Source organism: Dendrobates tinctorius, unplaced genomic scaffold (assembly GCF_039654945.1).
Source record: "Dendrobates tinctorius isolate UK_male_01 unplaced genomic scaffold, ASM3965494v1 ptg000014l, whole genome shotgun sequence".
Lineage (NCBI taxonomy): Eukaryota > Metazoa > Chordata > Amphibia > Anura > Dendrobatidae > Dendrobates > Dendrobates tinctorius.
This window is the reverse complement of record NW_027361682.1, coordinates 15,204,656-15,223,549: the sequence shown is the minus strand read 5'-3', so window position 1 is coordinate 15,223,549 and position 18,894 is coordinate 15,204,656. Positions and strand designations below refer to the sequence as shown.

Genomic DNA, 18,894 nt, shown 5'->3' with positions numbered 1-18,894 from the left:
GTTTATTTAACAATGTATTTTGAGCTAAAAATCATTTTTGAAATTGGATTTCATTAAATATTTTGCACCGTTTGCCTTTTATATCTTCTGCCTATTGCTGACTGCAGAATGAGTTATCTAAGAAGCCATCAGTGAGCTCACTGTGACGGTCTGACGGGGAGGGCGTAAATCTTATCTACCTTTTCTGAGCTCCTCCGATTTATGACCACAGACCACATCAAAGTTGAATGTGGCGGGAAACAAAAGACCTATAAAATCCAAACATAGTAACATTTTTCATGAAACCTAATAGGTCTAAAAATCATTTTTACTAAATACATGCATTTAAGTAAAAATGATCCTCCAAAGGTGGACAACCCTTTTAAACATCAGCCTGTTCTCCATGTTAACATCGACTGTCTGAGTTGCCTCTTCCCCCAGTTTGTCGTGGGCTCCTCAGTTTTTGATGGAGGCAGATAACGTCCCATCCGTGCCGCAGGCTGCCTCCCCATCCAGGACGGAGTGCAGTGTTGGGTTCGCGAAGAGCTGTTTTCTTGGCAGAGCTTGTTGGATTCCATTGAGTATTAGTAATTCTTTCTCCGCTTGCATTTCATTACATTCAATTACTTGGTCGGTGCAGAGCCGGAGCTCTGTGTAAGTGCCTGAGAATGCGTACAGAATAAAGCTCCGTGTGCTTTCGCTTAGGGCTCCGCTGCTCTGGGGATCGATGTCACCTGCAGTCGTGAGTTTGTGCAAGGCTGCCGCTCAGTCACTACGGTACTTGGTCATTACTGGGCGACACAAGTAGAATGCTAAGGATTAGTTATGATCGAGCACAGAAATGCTCGAGTGCCTTGTATTCGAATCGAGCTCGTCGGATACTCGTATGGGCTAGACGTGAGTACTGAGCATAATGAAAGTGAATGGGAAACCCTAGCATTTTTCCGGAGGACCCTAGCTACCCCACTTAAGTGCGACACAGGGCTCAAATGCTTCAAATGAGTTTTTTACGGGGACCCAAGGACCACGCGACTCGATCGAGCATGCTCTCCCGTGACTACTAAGCATCACACTTTTTTCTGCAATTCTTCTCGATCAGCGATTCATGTTTATATGAATTATGACAAAGGCAGAAGACTCAACAATCCAGTGTGCTGAAATTCGACATCAGATGACCCATCCTTCTTTCGGCTTCACCCAGAAATCTAATCTTCGTTCTGAGCAAGATAAAACATTGGTCTGCACTCTCTCTATGGCGATTACTAGTTTTGTGTTTGATGAAATGCTTTTCCAAACTCTGTTTCGTACAGATCCTAAACTATTCGACAACTCCTCGTCATTTGCTTGCCTCTAATGATCCTCAAGGTGCTTCACTATCCCAAAAGCAAGCCACCGACTTGTGACACTATGGACCTTGCCTCTAAATTTTATGAGTAAATAGTGTTAATTCTATACATCCACTCTGTCCATACACAACCCCTATACAAAACGAGCCAAAGGATTCATTGATTCTTCCTGTCTGACATAATCTGACCCTGAATGGCACAAATGAACAATGGACCATTCCTAACAATAGGAAGAATCAGAGGTCTTAGGGGGGTTTAGGCAGTAGGTGAAAGAGACCACCGGAGGTGGAGGACACAGCCCTGTCCTTCTATAAGGATGCTTTGTTCAGAGGCAGGAGGGTGTCCTTCACTAAAATTAACAATGGGTTACTTATTTGAATGGTGAAAAGTCTCATTATTTTCTTCGAGCCATTGTTGAGGGCATGTATCAATCAGAGTCGGCAGATTTTCCTTACTTTTTTTTCCTAGTACCTTGTCCAGCATCTCGTAATTCTTCAATTAGTTTTCATATAGGATGGAAATCCAACAGGTCAAAACACATGGAGACAACTATAGGTTAACCTCAAAAATTGGGTCTAGTTTCATAGTTTTTAAGGTTAAAGGTATGCATAAGTCCATAGAGTTCCACCCATACCCTAACAGGCTGATTCAAACTAAGGCAAAAACCCGACGAGGAAGATTGCCCCATATTAGGGGAAAAATTCCATCTCAACTTCACATTCGGCAATCAGACTACCGTAGTTCCCTGGATCAAGTGGATTTAGAATAATTTTTTTAATGTTTGCTACATGTGACAGTCATGGTGACCAAGCTGATCTTGTTGTTGTCTTCTTTTGGATCTTTAGGCTTTTTTTTTTCCATATCATGTTGATATTTTTCAACTAACTGTCCCCATACGCATGGGGTGAAAGTAGCTGGGTAGCCGAAGAACCATTGAATGAATGAAGAGTGAGATAGCCATATAACTTGGATGAGGATCGCAACGCATTGCTCAGACTGGCCGGTGGCTCTCCCGACCTGAGTGTCACAGCTGCATAGAAATTAACAATATCAACCAAAATGGTTCTTCGGGTGGAAACGTTAGAACAAATGACCACTTTTAGCCAACCGATCCCTGACCATCATCCTCTGAAGTCAGCTGTGATTAATATTTTCAGATTTTAAGTCCACGAACGATCTTTAGATGTAAGAATATTCCCTTAAAGATATTCATTTTCAACTGTGACCTGTCAGTCAACACGTATGGCCAGATTTAATGACTGCAGCATACGTGTGTGGCTGCATCGGCATAAGGGCGGAGTAAGCCGGCCATTTAACTCAGATGAGGATCGCAACACAATGCTAGGACCGGCCGACGGCTCTCCCGACCAGAGTGTGACAACATGTATTTTCTCGGCATAATTGTGTTTTCACTAGATGGGCACCTCTAAAGAAAGATAAAGCTTGGTTATGGTCATCCGGTTGGTTTGGCCACTGATGCTTTGGTTATGGTTCCTTCATCTCAAGGTTTTAAGGAATTCAGAGGAGTGAATATTTTCTTATTCATTTTTCATGCATCTGATTATTCTCCACCAAGTGTGTTTTTCTTGTAAAGTCAAAGGATATTAAAAGCACAAAAACCCAACACTAAAGAGGATTTTGAAAATTGGATCTACTGAAGTGTCGAGGTATCAACTTGATACCAAAACCATTATCGTCTGAAGACTAAAGATGAGCGACTTTGCCTTTTTTAGGGTCGAGTTGGGTTTCATGAAACCCGACTTTCTCAAAAGTCGAGTCGAACAAAATCGGCCGACTATAGGGAAAAGTCGGGGTCCAACTGAAACACGAAACCCAATGCAAGTCAATGGGAAAGCAAAGTCTGCAGGGAGTGGAGGACAGTAAACACACCTACATGTCGGACCGCTTTTTTAAAGTGCACGAAAACTCTCTTTCTCTCCTCGGACGCTGCACATGTCATCTCGTTGCCCATAGTGTACGTCCTTGCTCATTGGCTGAAAAAAAAAAAAAGTCACGTGCAAGCATTCTGTGAAATCTGACTTTGGCGCTCGGGTCGCCGACCGCATGGCCGACCTCCAGCTATGGTCGGGTTTCGCTCGGCGAAACCCAACTTTGGTGAAAGTCAGCGACTTTTGAATCTGACCGACCTGTTTCGCTCAACTCTACTGAAGACCTTTACTGGACCATGTTGTGGAATGAGAATTGCCGAGAGTGATACATCTGACCACGATAACTCTTTCTAACAGACACTTAAGATTCCCGACTCTCATGGGGCATCAGAATTAATAAAAACGGCTACAGATTCAATTAGCAAAATTTTTACAATAGGTTTTTGTCCAAGAACAAATCCTATTTTTTTCCTCTTTTCATTAGTCATCATACAATAAAAAACTAAAAGACAATAATCCATCGATTAGTTTTACTTTCCTGACAACACTTTCTATTATTTCAGCCCATAAATTTCCTGGTTTCATCTCATACATCAACAAGTTGAATTATGGGGTATAAAAATAGCCACTACATTGAAATGTTACACATATTTTCCCTCTGTATTGCAAATACCGGGCCAAGAGTGTTTTGCCTCATTTTTGTTTTCTTTTTTTCAATCTTTTTGGCCTTGACTTAAAGACACGTCGTTCTGTTAATTGCTTCCATCTCCCACCATTGTTTGATTGCCAAAATGAGAGTTTATCATCACAATACAGAGCACCATGTTTGCACACTACAAAGATCTGATGAGGGGAGAAAAAGAAGAAAAAGGAGCTTTGTGTACAATTTAAATGCTGGTACATGAAGAAAAAAAATTCTTCATAGATTTTTATGATAATTCTGGGAGTCCAGATTCTTATCAAGCACCCAGACCTCCCAACTTGAAACACCTTACTCCTGCATTTTGTCACTACTGCAGTCAGAAATGAGAAGATGATTTACCATCATGGTAGGGCTTGAGATGTCTACAAGCTCTGCTTCTGATTGCCTGCAGCTCTTACCGTCTCTCTTCTACTTAATCCACTGCATATTGAAGATGAAGAGACGACACGGGAAGTCAATATGATAATAACTATGGGCAAATCAACAATGAAGTCACTGGACAAGGTCTTCAAATCAAGGAACATTTCACTGGTGATGAAGACATGGCTCGTACATAGTCTGGTATTTTCTGTAGCAACATACGGATGTAAAACCTATATGATAAAGAAACAAGACAGAAGAAGAATTGACGCTTCCGAAATGTTGTTCTGGAGAAGGATGTTATCAATTCCATGGATGGCAAGAAGAACAAACAAGTCAATTTTGGAACAAATCAAGACATGCTACTTGAAGCGAGAATCACCAAGCTACGACTTGCCTACTTTGGACGCATCTTATGAAGAGAGCAATCACTAGAGAAGGACATCATGGTCAGCAGAATAGAAGGAACAAGGTGAAGAGGAAAACCAGCAACCTAATGACTTGATACTATCAAGATAATGGTGAAAACCCTGTTGGACCTACCTACTGTAGGCTTACACAAGATCTTCCCACTGGTCGTTTATCCATCAAGTTGCCATGGCTCGAAATCGAGCTGAAGGCCGTTAAATAATCAATAAAGAAAAGAAAAAAAATCACAACTTTTTTGTTTTTTGTTACCAATCACCTTTAATAAACTTTACACTGTATTGTAAGGGTTGTTTCAATTACAAGGATACCAAATATGTTTATTTACTGATTTGTAAAACAATTACAATATTCTCATTGTTTACAGTTATTTTTTTTAGTCATTTAATAGAAAAAAAACTGCTGACTGTTATTTCACCCCTGATATAGAGATACAGTGGGTATGGAAAGTATTCACTGAGTACAGCAGAAATTCTTTTGTAACCTTGGCCAGATCTGTGCCTTGCCACAATTCTGTCTCTGAGCTCCTTGGTCCGTTCCTTTGACCTCATGATCCTCATTTGGTCTGACATGCACTGTGAGGTCTTAAGCCCCCGTTACACATAACAATATCGCTAGCAATATCGCTGTAACGTCACAGATTTTGTGAAGTAGCAGCGATATTGCAAGTGATATCGCTATGTCTGATACTTACCTCCGACCGGCTCCCCCGCTGCTCATCGCTGGTCGTGCGAGAACTTCCTGGACCATTTCCCGTCGGGCGCTTCCTGTGGCGCCGACGAGCGACGCGTGGACGTGGGCGGGAGGACGTCAGGATCGCCGCGTCTGACAGGTAAGTAGCGACCCCCGACCGCTGCGATGTCGCTGGTGAGATCTGCCTGTGTGGCAGCTCACTAGCGACCACTTAGCGATGCACCAGCGATCCATATCGTTGTCGGGATCGCTGGTGCATCACTAAGTGTAACGGGACCCTTATATAGACAGGTGTGTGCCTTTACAAATCAAGACCTATCAGTTTAATTAAACACAGCTGGACTCCAATGAAGGAGTAGAACCATCTCAAGGAGGATCACTAGGAAATGGACAGCATGTGACTTATGTATGAGTGTCTGAGCAAAAGGTCTGAATACTTATCACCATGTGATATTTCAGTTTTTCTATTTTAATAAATTTTACAAAAAATTTCTACATTTCTGTTTTTTTCAGTCAAGATGGGGTGCAGAGTGTACATTAATGAGAAAAAAATGAACTTATTTGAATTTACCAAATGGCTGCAGTGAAACAAAGTGAAAAATGTAAAGGGGTCTGAATACTTTCCGTACCCACTGTATATAGAGATGTGTCTCTATGCACCAGTACATAATGCCTGTAAATACCATTTCTCTCTTTAAGTAGTGAAAATCATCATATAGTATACTTTGGCTCACTGATAGAAAAGGAATTCATTAACTACGATATACATGTATGCATCTACTAAGAAGTGATGCTGTGGGGCAACCTCACCAATGTTCAGAGTCGGTGGAGGAAAAAATAGAACAATTACAGCAGTGTCTTGAGATGCATGCCGTACAGCTGAACCTCACGGGCCCTTGTACTCATGCGATATATCCACCCCTGGACACATTATATACATCCTGCTGCCACAGCACTCAAATGTCATTTCATATTTTGCACAATTTTTATTTATTTTTTTTCCATCTTTTTGATTTTTCATTATGAAAGCCAGGAGGATTCTGTAAAAAAAAAATTCCAGCTATTAAAGTATGGTCATATCTAATTTTCTCCTCTTCTCCAGTCAAATTAGAACCTCCCAGCTAGGAGAAGACGTGAAGGTGGGGGATCTGAAAACAATAATGAGCCCTAATCTAATTACATGGTTTATTTGTGGTGATTTGTCCTCCAATCAATCTTGCTCAAGCAGAATAATAGGCAGATAATGTGCGCTGAGCTGAACTTCGCTTGTTTCTGAGCTGCGGGGTTAATGAGAGGCGTTGGCCCTGGTGGGAGCAGTCATCCATTATCAGGCACCCAAGCTAATTGAGAAGCGTCGGATGCTAGGCGACAAGGCAAGAGGCCATTCACAAAAACTTGGTCTAGGACATAGGAACGGCCTCATTTATCCGGCCAGAGATAAAGTTTGTTACAGAACTTTGTAGGAACATTGGCTAAATACTACTGGGGTAAGTTAACCCCAATTATGACAGGCCCATGATGTCCGACCACTGGAGAAAAGGTTATTATGAGATTATAGAGACTGACCTATTCACATCTAGCACTCGGTATTGATCGGGATTTCTCTCTCCCCGCAGACTGCGACACCTACTGCAAAGCATCAAAAGGAAAACTGAAGATCAACATGAAAAAGTACTGCAAGAAGGATTATGGTGAGTAATCCCAAATCTGTAAGAGCTCTACGTTCGGCAATCATCTTCCAGAACGTTATCATTTTTATCCGTAGATCACCAATATATAGTCTCAGATCTATAATCCTACTTCACATATACAAGGTAACCCATGGGGAGAACACAGAGATAGCAGAATTCATCATCCAAGTGCAGCACACCCAGTACTGACTGACAGCGACTCAGCAGTGGGGCCGGCTGTCAGTCAGTGCCGGGGTGCGGTCACAGCCGCCGTGCTCTATACACCGAACAGTGACTGAGCCCACGCATGTGCACCCCCATAACTGAAACCCAAACGCTACAGGGAAGAATAAAGTTACTGGAGGTCTAGGTGCCAACACCAAGCAGTTCAGAAGGCTATTAATCTGCATATTAACCCCATATCTGCAGGTTAATAGACTTTTTTTTTCATGTGACAGGTTCCCTTTAAGAAGCTCATGCTTCCTAAAGAATTCGGCACATCTTGCCCTGGCGCTCACCTTCATTAAAACTGGTGTAGAAAAGGCTAGTGTTAGTAAATCGGGGCCTAAATGTCTCAGCAGGTCCTTGGTTGCATCTCCCCGCCCAGATCCCTTTGAATGACAGGTCTCTCCCTATGCACACATATATTAGGAGAGACCCATGAGTCCAGAGGAAACGGGAGGGTAGAAGCCGTCGGCACTCTAAAGTCTGTTTTCTTTGAAACGCTGCAGACAATCCCTCATTGTTAATAGATGTGATTTCTATGAGGATTACATGATGTTCTGCTGTTGGAAACACAGTGATTGGCGTCCAGCCATGATGGCTACTCCAGAGTAAGAGTTGGTCTTCTCAGGAACTCTCCGCTATGATTAATGGCTGATATTGGTCTGAGAAGGACTCCACTTAGGGACACTTCTGAGAAGTAGAAATTGTCCTAATAAACAAGGGGCTCAATTTCCCTGCAGCGCCACCACAGGCTAAATGAAGTATTACACTATGCCTATATTCCTCATCTGGATGATGCAGGACAGGACATGTCCTCCCGAGAGACAGTTGCTCTGTCCAACCACTTTACACTCTCGCCAAGAGGAGAGGATCGTGAATAGAGGAGATGTGATTACCATCATACGGTCTATGGAAATGGTTTATTTTTTTTTGTACACAGGACCACCTGTCACATCTCTTTTTACACCAAAACCATGCCTTTATGTACAGTCTCTAAATCATAGTGGTTGCCCGTTATCAGTAGTATCCTGTGCCGTTCGGTAATGTTCACCGACATAGGAGAAGTCCTGCGGATTTATGACTTTGGGCAGCAATTCCGTCTACATCTAGACGATTGACATGCCCCTCACTGCTTCATCGCCCAATTGTGGTCACTGCGGCCTTCATTGCACATGATCTGCCGTGCGGGTTGAAGCCTCTGGAAGAAGAGCAGTCCAAAAAGGATTATTGCGCAGGCGCGGGAATTCAGAGGCAACTGCCACGAGCCAGCATTCATGCCCGGCAGAGCAGTTTGATGCAGAAATGGAAGTGTCAGATCCTGAAAGTTTCCTGATAAAAATGTGAAAACCCAGTAACATTAAAGGTCAATGCACATTGTGTGTACTTGATGCAGATTTTGTTGCAGAAAGTTCTGAAACTTTCCCATTTACCTGGCAGAACCACATTCAGATGAACGGAAGCCATTTTCAGTTGCAGAATCTGTAGCATGTGCACTGACCCTAAAGAGAATCTGTCACCAGTTTTAATCTTCAGAATCTGAGATCAGCATAAAATATGTTCAGAGACCCTGATTCTAGTGCTGGGTCACTTACTGGGCTCCCCACTGTAGATTTGATAATATCACCATCCTCGCAGTGATGAGCTCCATCTAACTCCACAGACACCAGAGACTTAAGGCCCTGTCACACACAGTGATATCGCCAGCGAGATCGCTGATTTTGTGACGCCACAGCGATCTCGCCAGCGACATCGCTGTGTGTAGCGGGGATCTGCGACCGGCCCCCCTGCCGGGTATCGCTGATCGTGCTCAATCGGCCTGGGCCATTTTTTTTTTTTATTTTTTTTTTACACCCCTGTACTTTGTATCTCCCTCACCTCATTGTAGATTGTAAGCTCTCACGAGCAGGGTCATCTCATTTCGTCTTATTTTGCTTTAATTATTGTATTGTTAACGTTGTTACTTATGACTTGTGTTTTGAAACTGTTAAACTGTAAAGCCTTGCGGAATATGTTGGCGCTATATAAATAAAGATTATTATTATTATTTTTTGATCGTTGGTCTCCCGCTGGCCAACGCGCATCGCTGCGTGTGGCAGCAAGAGACCAGCAATCGGCGACGCTGGACGATGGTTTCCAATGTAAACAGCGGGTATCTAGGAGCCGCGCCGCTCTTAGATACCCGCTGTTTACATTGGAAACCAGCTTGCTCGCAGGTCCTGATCGCTGGAGGGGCTGTCTGACGATGTCCCAGCGATCCCATCCAATGTCGAATCGTTGGTGGGATCGCTGGAACATTGTTATGTGTAACGGGGCCTTTACAGCATGCTGCCTACACTGTGCATAGGCAGAAAGCCACCAAACAGTGGGGGGTGCTCATGATTATTGAGGTCTTCATAGCAAGCGCTTATCATTGAGAATACTAGCAGAGCTGCAGAAGCAGATAAAACGGTTTATAGTCAAAACTACAGCAAGAAGCTCAGTAAGTGACATCAATGGGATCAGAGTCGTTGGTCTTACTCGGGGTGAAGACGCTGTGGCTGGATTCCTTATCTAATCACCGGATAGTCCCCAGATGGTTATTAAATGCAACATTTCAGAGTAAAACATTCCTGCCTGAAATTACAGAGCTGGTGTCTGATTCCTGCTGCTCATGGTTCGGGCAGTATTAATCAGCTGTTAGATTTCCTTTTAAACGCATGTATTAAAAAATCCATGTGTTCTCTATAGCCTTTGTTTTGCCTATTGCTGGCTGCAGAATGAGTTAACTGAGGAATCGGCTTGTGAGCTCATTCTAATACAGAATTGTATCTGACTTTTCCCGAGCTGCTCTGTGCTGATTTACGACCACATGAAAGTTATATAGGTTAAAGAAAAAAAAACGCACAGACCAACAAATACAACTTTTCCCAACCAATTATACATTATCAGCTGAAGTTTGCTGTGGTCATAAATTGGCTGAGAGGAGCTCAGAAAAAGACATAGAAGAGTTACAGACTCTCCTTCCGATGAAGCTCACTGACAGATTCTCAGGTAACTCAAATTCAGCAGCCAGCAATGTGCAGTGCATGAAAAAAAAAAATACAATCTAATTGAAGAAAAAATGATTTTCAACCCAAAATACACACATTTAGGTAAGTAAAAGCTCTGATTATGTCTATAGCCTTTGATTTCTTCTGGAGCAGTGTTCCCCACATTTCCATTTCTCCCCCATCAGTAGTCCTGAAGACCTGGGAGAAGCCATGCACTTGTGGTCTTCTCACAAATGAGATGTATGGCCTAATACCGAGGGCCGTGAAGTTTAAGTAGCTTTCCAGAAACAAGACCATTTTTGGATTTGCATACTAATTGGTGACCGATGGGGATAATGGAGCATTACTGGGGGGGACAAAACCGCAGCCATTGAATGAATGCCCCACTTTGCATGGCACAGCCCACATTCTCACGACGCTGCGGGATCTGCTGTGGTGACAACGTATGTCTCTTGTGAGATCCCTCAGAGATCTTTAAACTAAGGATGGTGCAACGAAAATGGAGCTGTAATCCGCTGCAGCCCCCTTTGCTCGGAGTGAGGGGTTTGGAAAGCGCAGTGGGCACCGGAGACGACTATTTAGTTTCTCCCACTGTGTGCTCTGCCCTTACTCTGCTTCCTCGGGTGCCGATGAGAAGACAAGCTTTTCTGTACAAGGCCTTGGCTCGTCGCCACTACGTACTGACAAGAAAAACCGCCTGCGCCCTGCGCGGCTGCAGAAAGGGGAGAGTAAAAAATCCTGACGTGCCGCATTCTGCCACCCGGCGGGGGGTGCTTGACAATCGTCAAATGGGCATCTAAGGGGACGCCTGCTGCTCCATTTAATACGTCCGCTCACTTACAAACCGCAGCTATTTCACCTCAGCGTGAGGGCTCCTTTTCCTGAACTGACGGTTAATCCGCTGGTGTCTGATCTCTGTGGTTTGGAAGGGCACGGCTTTGTATGGAGGGGAAGCGGGAGCTGCCAACTTTCCCAGAGAGACTGGAAGAGCGGAGGGGGGTATCTAGAAGGATAGGCCATGCAGCTACACTCCGCTTACAAATAGTATCGCGGCCTGGAAGTGGCAGGGGGGCCGAGTACTGCCAAGCTGCAGAGGGACGCAGGAAAGGGTCCTATCCAAGGGGAACAGAGATGAAAGGAAAGCCACAAAAAGAAGCAAAAGCTCGGCCTCCACCGCATGTCCTGTCCCTGTAGAGGGGACTTTATGCCATGATGTCTGACTGATGTTATACCTGCATCCAGGGCTGTAGAAAGGGTTAAAAAGTCCAGTCCCATCTTCATTTTAGGAATTCCTTACAGTTCTCACAAAGTTCCCTTGCTGTCATTGAATGGAAAATTTCACCTTCTGTAGTCAGAGGCTGAAAAACGGTTCGACCATAAATCAAATGCGAGGAGCGTTACCAATGAGCGCTCAGTCATATGCTGCTACTCACTAACAGAGTGGAGATCTGGAAAATGGTCTCCATGTACGTGACAAAACACGAGGAACATGGATCCTCTGACCAAAATTTTTATTGATCTGATGGACGTTAATACATAGCACCATATAAAATTGGCCTGGAATCCGTGCCCTGCTCGGTCACCGTTACCCCACCGTTACCTTCCACACCCAGAAGCAGCGCCATTGTTGTCCTCCGGTTGTGACTGGTATTACAGCTTGTTCACTTGGTGTGCTTTCGAGATTTACTGCAAACCGTAGGTTAAAAGGTGGGAGTCAGACCCAACGCAGACTATGGTAGGCATACATCTCAGAAAACGTTTTCTCCAATCCCTCTCTGCTCACACTGGGCTCGGCTGAGCGTGCATGTGTTCTTCATGGGAAGAGGCGAGTAAGCAACTGCCATGCTCCCGTGGGGACAATGTATCCTTGTGAACAGCGGATCGGGCATGTTTAAATCCAACAAGTCCAATCCTTCTTTTCTACCATATTTGCTTTCAGGGCAGAGTTAGGACACCCCTCATACAAATTACATGGTCCCACTAAAAACGACAGGTGTGGTCAACATTCATCTAATGCGTATGGCCACCTTTCACACGTTGCACGGCCCGTACGTGCAATGGCGGATCTTAATAGGGGCTGATGGGGCGGTCGCCCCGGGCCCAAGGTTTTTAGGGGGCCCAGGGCAGGGGCCAATCGGTCGGTCGGCATCGCATATGATCTGTCACTGTGTCAGCCGCTCAGCCGCCCGCCGCCGCCCAGTGGCGTAGGAACTTGGAAGGGGGGCGGCGGGCAGTCCCAGGCGGCACGTGTGTGGGGGCGGCACAGCACGGCAGGAGGCAGAGCAGAAGTTCCTCCTCTCTCTGTGTGCTGTGGGCGGCCGGGACTGAGAAGCGTGGAGGCGGCGGCGCCGACTGGCAGTGCACAGTGAGGAGGACTCGCTCAGCCCAGGAGATTTTGGCAGCAGCTAGCGCAGGGCAGGTGGGTCACTGACACACTCACCGTCGGCGTCACCATTTGGGAGGAGGATGCTCTGCCTCTCCCCAGCCTCCCTCCCTGGCTGCTCCCTCCGCTCCAATCCAATGCATTATGCAATTTATGCGGCTGCCTCCAAATTGGAGGGAGCAGCCAGGGAGGCTGGGGAGAGGCAGAGCATGGAGGCAGCCACATAATACATTGGAGGGAGGCTGGGGAGAGAGGCAGAGCATGGAGGCAGCCACATAATGCATTGGAGGGAGACTGGGGAGAGAGGCAGAGCATGGAGGCAGCCGCATAATGCATTGGAGGGAGGCTGGGGAGAGAGGCAGAGCATGGAGGCAGCCGCATAATGCATTGGAGGGAGGCTGGGGAGAAGCAGAGCATGGAGGCAGCCGCATAATGCATTGGAGGGAGGCTGGGGAGAAGCAGAGCATGGAGGCAGCCGCATAATGCATTGGAGGGAGGCTGGGGAGAAGCAGAGCATGGAGGCAGCCGCATAATGCATTGGAGGGAGGCTGGGGAGAAGCAGAGCATGGAGGCAGCCGCATAATGCATTGGAGGGAGCAGCCAGGGAGGCTGGGGAGAGAGGCAGAGCATGGAGGCAGCCGCATAATGCATTGGAGCCGGGAGCAGCCAGGGAGGCTGGGGAGAGGCAGACCTGGCAGAGCATGGAGGCAGGTGACTGTGTGATTAATCATTAACATCCCTAACCAGTAGCCGGCCAGGCCGGCGGTACCCCCTCCCAAGCGCGGCCATTTTATTCCTTTCCAGACCCCGCAATTTGTATACCTAAAAATCAGCATATGCAGTGTTTTTGTGAGAAGAGCCACAAAATGTGGACAGAAAATGTTTTCCTGGGAAGGGGGGTACAGGGGCCCAGGTTTTATGAACAGCCCCGGGCCCATAGTCCACTTAATCCGCCACTGCGTACGTGGCATATTCGGTGACTATTTTCTGTGTGGATTCCGCAACATAAAGTGCAGGACGATCCATGAGGGTGAGGTTTTACAGATCCACGCCATGATTTATCGGAGAGAGCAAAAACAAGAATCCCAATAGCAATGGAAACCTGGCTGCAAATATCCGGTTGGGGTGAGTTCACACATTGTGGATTAGATGCGGACACGTCGCACAATAAATCCACAAAGATCTGCACAAACACATTAAAAAACCAACAAATACGCAGGCGAAATGGAAACTGAAAGATCTGAAAAACAGGTCCGTTAAAAAGATAAAACCAACATGTGGATGAGATTACAAAAATCTCATCCACTTTGCTGGAACCTTATTCCTCTGCGGATTATGAGGCTGAAAATTCTGGTGGAAAATCCTTGAAATCTCTATATGGTATGAGCATACACTTAGGTTGTGTGTGGCGGAGCTGGTACCATCAGCGTTTCAGGAGCACGTGTAGCCCCCTCCCCAGCCGGTGACACATCCACGGCCTGCTCTCATGTTTTCACAGCTGGAAGGTGAAATAAGAAATTCTGGAAGACTTTAGGATTGAGAATGTTGATTTTTCCAAAGGTGTCTTGCTCCCTCCCCCCCAGCGGGAAGCTAGAAGGTTCTTGCGTTGCTATGCGGACTGGTCACTAAAGCCTCCTGTTACGGATCCAGTTGTGGTGGCTGGATCTTCTCATCTGGACAAGTCAGGCACCTATCTCTAAGACAATCCCTGACCATTGGTGGGATGGGTGCATCCTAAACCTAGGCCAGATATCCCTGCTCGGGTTCCTACAACATACATGGATGACCACCTGCTCACACAATGTGGGTATTATTACTTAATTAAAAGTGTGCTGGACTGTGATGCACCTTATTTCCTTAGACCCTCACTGCTCCATACTGAGACCCTTGCGCAGGGCTGGACTGACCATCTGGCAATTCTGGCAAATGCCAGAAAGGCCTGCCTGGTCATGGGCTGCCTTGTTTGCTATGTTGTTTACAGAATCGGTGTTCTCAAGACACCCATACTGTTAAGAGCTGTGATCAAATCTATGCCAGTCATGGGCTGGTGTAAGGTTGCACTATAATTTATGACCAATTTTTGTAGAAGAGTATAATAAACTAGTAGGCTACAAAATATTCTGCAAAAACAGCGTGCACCGTAATTTGTGGCCCTTACTGGTGCTGGAGAATGATAAATCCCCTCAGTGTGTTTTTGGTTGATGCGATTTTCCTGCAATCGGCTGAAGGTTTGATGTTTTTATTATTTTTTTTTTATCTCATTTCCCCCTTGGAGTACGTTCTGTAGGTACAGATTTATGGGAGACTTTCTTTAGTGAAAAGACTGTATATGGTAACATGTGGCCATTATTTATTTCTCCTGTATTATCGTGTATAGTGGATAAGGTCGAAAATACACAAGGCAGAGTAATAAAGTGTCTACAGGAGGTGTCTTAAAAAATGTCAAATTACTGTAAACATGTTTTACTCTAGTAGACGTTTGCACTAATTGAGCTTGAAATGTCCTAATTATCTGGAGCCCTCTAGGAGACCTGCTACTGATGCCGGCGGCGTGGCGGCATTCACTGCTTACCGATCCCACCCAACCCTAAACCTATAAACCTCACTACCTGTTAGTGTCATTTTGAGAACGTCTATAACAGTCCATATTTTAGTATATTGTAGTTCTGGGGATGGTGGGGATGAGAGACTCTGGTTTTGGAGACCTAAATTTACATACAGAAGATACACCATGGGGAAAATATATGCAGATTAGCTCCCCAACAGAAGAAAGAAAACTATCGCACCAACCAAGCCAGACAACTATCTGTATATTGCTGTTTGGGGAATTTTGCCCCTCATCAGTACAGGGCAGAGCACTGGTTAGCTGAATGAGATGCATTTTATGCACTTCTGTGGGATCAGTTGGCAGATATAATTATGAAATGTACTGACAAATCCAGAACAAATCGTCGGCAGTATAGAGTATTATTAGCCCCCCAAATAACATATGGTAAAAGACTGGGAATATATCAGGCAAGTATGCATCAAAATACCTTTTAGTTACTGCACAGGAAAGCATAATCTACAGTACTTGCAAACAGTCTCGTAATATATAACTACTATAACATTGTCACCATGTACAATAATATAACTACTATAATACTGCCCGTTATGTACAAGAATATAACTACTATAATACTGCCCCTATGTACAAGAATATAACTAATATACTAATATAATACTGCCCCCTTTGTACAAGAATATAACTACTATAATACTGCCCCTATGTACAAGACTATAACTACTATAATACTGCCCCTATGTACAAGACTATAACTACTATAATACTGCCCCTATGTACAAGAATATAACTACTATAATACTGCCACCTATGTACAAGACTATAACTACTATAATACTGCCCCTATGTACAAGGACATAACTACTATAATACTGCCCCCTATGTACAAGAATATAACTACTATAATACTGCCCACTATGTACAAGAATATAACTACTATAATACTGCTCCCTATGTACAAGAATATAACTAATATACTAATATAATACTGCCCCCTTTGTACAAGAATATAACTACTATAATACTGCCCCTATGTACAAGACTATAACTACTATAATACTGCCCCTATGTACAAGACTATAACTACTATAATACTGCCACCTATGTACAAGAATATAACTACTATAATACTGCCCCTATGTACAAGAATATAACTACTATAATACTGCCCCTATGTACAAGGACATAACTACTATAATACTGCCCCCTATGTACAAGAATATAACTACTATAATACTGCCCACTATGTACAAGAATATAACTACTATAATACTGCTCCCTATGTACAAGAATATAACTACTATAATACTGCCCCTATGTACAAGAATATAACTACTATAATACTGCCCACTATGTACAAGAATATAACTACTATAATACTGCTCCCTATGTACAAGAATATAACTACTATAATACTGCTCCCTATGTACAAGAATATAACTACTATAATACTGCCCCCTTTGTACAAGAATATAACTACTATAATACTGCCCCTATGTACAAGACTATAACTACTATAATACTGGCCCTATGTACAAGAATATAACAACTATAATACTGCCCCTATGTACAAGAATATAACTATCATAATACTGCCCCTATGTACAAGAATATAACTAATATACTAATATAATACTGCCCCCTTTGTACAAGAATATAACTACTATAATACTGCCCCCTTTGTACAAGAATATAACTACTATAATACTGCCCTATGTACAAGACTATAACTACTATAATACTGCCCCTATGTACAAGAATATAACTACTATAATACTGCCCCTATGTACAAGAATATAACTATCATAATACTGCCCCTATGTACAAGAATATAACTACTATAATACTGCCCCTTATGTACAAGAATATAACTACTATAGTACTGTCCCTATGTACAAGAATATAACTACTATAATACTGCCCCTATGTACAAGAATATAACTACTATAATACTGCCCCTATGTACAAGAATATAACTACTATAATACTGCCCCTTATGTACAAGAATATAACTACTATAATACTGCCCCCTATATACAAGAATACAACTAATATACTAATATAATACTGCCCCCTTTATACAAGAATATAGCTACTATAATACTGCCCCTATGTACAAGAATACAACCTCTGGCAAAAATTATGGAATCACTGGCCCCTTGGAGGATGTTCATTCAGTTGTTTAATTTTTCAGAAAAAAAGCAGATCACAGACATGGCACAAAACTAAAGTAATTTCAAATGGCAACTTTCTGGCTTTAAGAAACACTAAAAGAAATCAAGAACAAAAAAAGTGGTAGTCAGTAATGGTTACATTTTTAGACCAAGCAGAGGGGAGAAATTATGGAGTCACTCAATTCTGTGGGAAAAAATTATGGAATCACCCTCTAAATTCTCATTCCCAAAACTAACACCTATATCAAATTAGATCTGCTCATTAGTCTGCATCTAAAAAGGAGAGATCACACTTTGGAGAGCTGTTGCACCAAGTGGACTGACATGAATCATGGCTCGAACACAAGAGATGACAATTGAAACAAAGGAGAGGATTATCAAACTCTTAAAAGAAGGTAAATCATCACGCAATGTTGCAAAAGATGTTGGTTGTTCAAAGTCAGCTGTATCTAAAATCTGGACCAAATACAAACAACATGGGAAGGTTGTTAAAGGCAAACATACTGGTAGACCAAGGAAGGCATCAAAGCGTCAAGACCGGAAACTTAAAGCAATATGTCTCCAAAACAGGAAATGAACAACAAACCAAATGAGGAACGAATGGGAGGAAACCGGAGTCAACGTCTGTGACCGAACTGTAAGAAACCGCCTAAAGGAAATGGGATTTACATACAAAAAAGCTAAACGAAAGCCATCATTAACACCTAAACAGAAAAAAACAAGGTTGCAGAGGGCTAAGGAAAAGCAATCGTGGACTGTGGATGACTGGATGAAAGTCATATTCAGTGATGAATCGCGAATCTGCATTGGGCAAGCTGATGATGCTGAAACTTTTGTTTGGTGCCGTTCCAATGAGATTTATAAAGATGACTGTCTGAAGAGAACATGCAAATTTCCACAGTCATTGATGATATGGGACTGCATGTCAGGTAAAGGCACTGGGGAGATGGCTTTCATTTACATCTTCAATAAATGCACAAGTTTATGTTGATATTTTGGACACTTTTCTTATCCCATCAATTGAAAGGATGTTTGAGGATGATGAAATCACTTTTAAAGATGATAATGAATCCTGCCATAGAGCAAAAACTGGGAAAACTTACCTTGAAAAAAGACACATAAGGTCAATGTCATGGCCTGCAAATAGTCCGGATCTCAATCCAATTCAAAATCTTTGGTGGAAGTTGAAGGAAATGGTCCATGACAAGGCTCCAACCTGCAAAGCTGATCTGACAACAGCAATCCGAGAAAGTTGGAGCCAGATTGATGAAGAGTACTGTTTGACACTCATTAAGTCCTTGCCTCAGAGACTGCAAGCTGTTAGTAAAAAGCCAGAGGTGGTGCAACAAAATACTAGTGATGTGTTGGAGTATTTTTTGTTGGTTTGTTTTTCATGATGCCATAATTTTTTCCTCAGAATTGAGTGATTCCATAATTTTTCCCCTCTGCTTGGT

The 18,894-nt window shown here is 43.5% G+C and overlaps 1 protein-coding gene across 5 annotated transcripts in view; it reads left to right on the top strand.

The window, feature by feature from the left end:
- Positions 1-18,894, top strand: part of NTN1 (netrin 1) — a 210,991-nt gene that overhangs the window by 183,144 nt on the left and 8,953 nt on the right. For all 5 annotated transcript variants that reach the window (XM_073559670.1, XM_073559666.1, XM_073559665.1 and 2 more), the window contains one exon: positions 7,013-7,087. In XM_073559670.1, the coding sequence (XP_073415771.1) occupies positions 7,013-7,087 (75 nt within the window). The remainder of the gene's footprint in view (positions 1-7,012; positions 7,088-18,894) is intronic.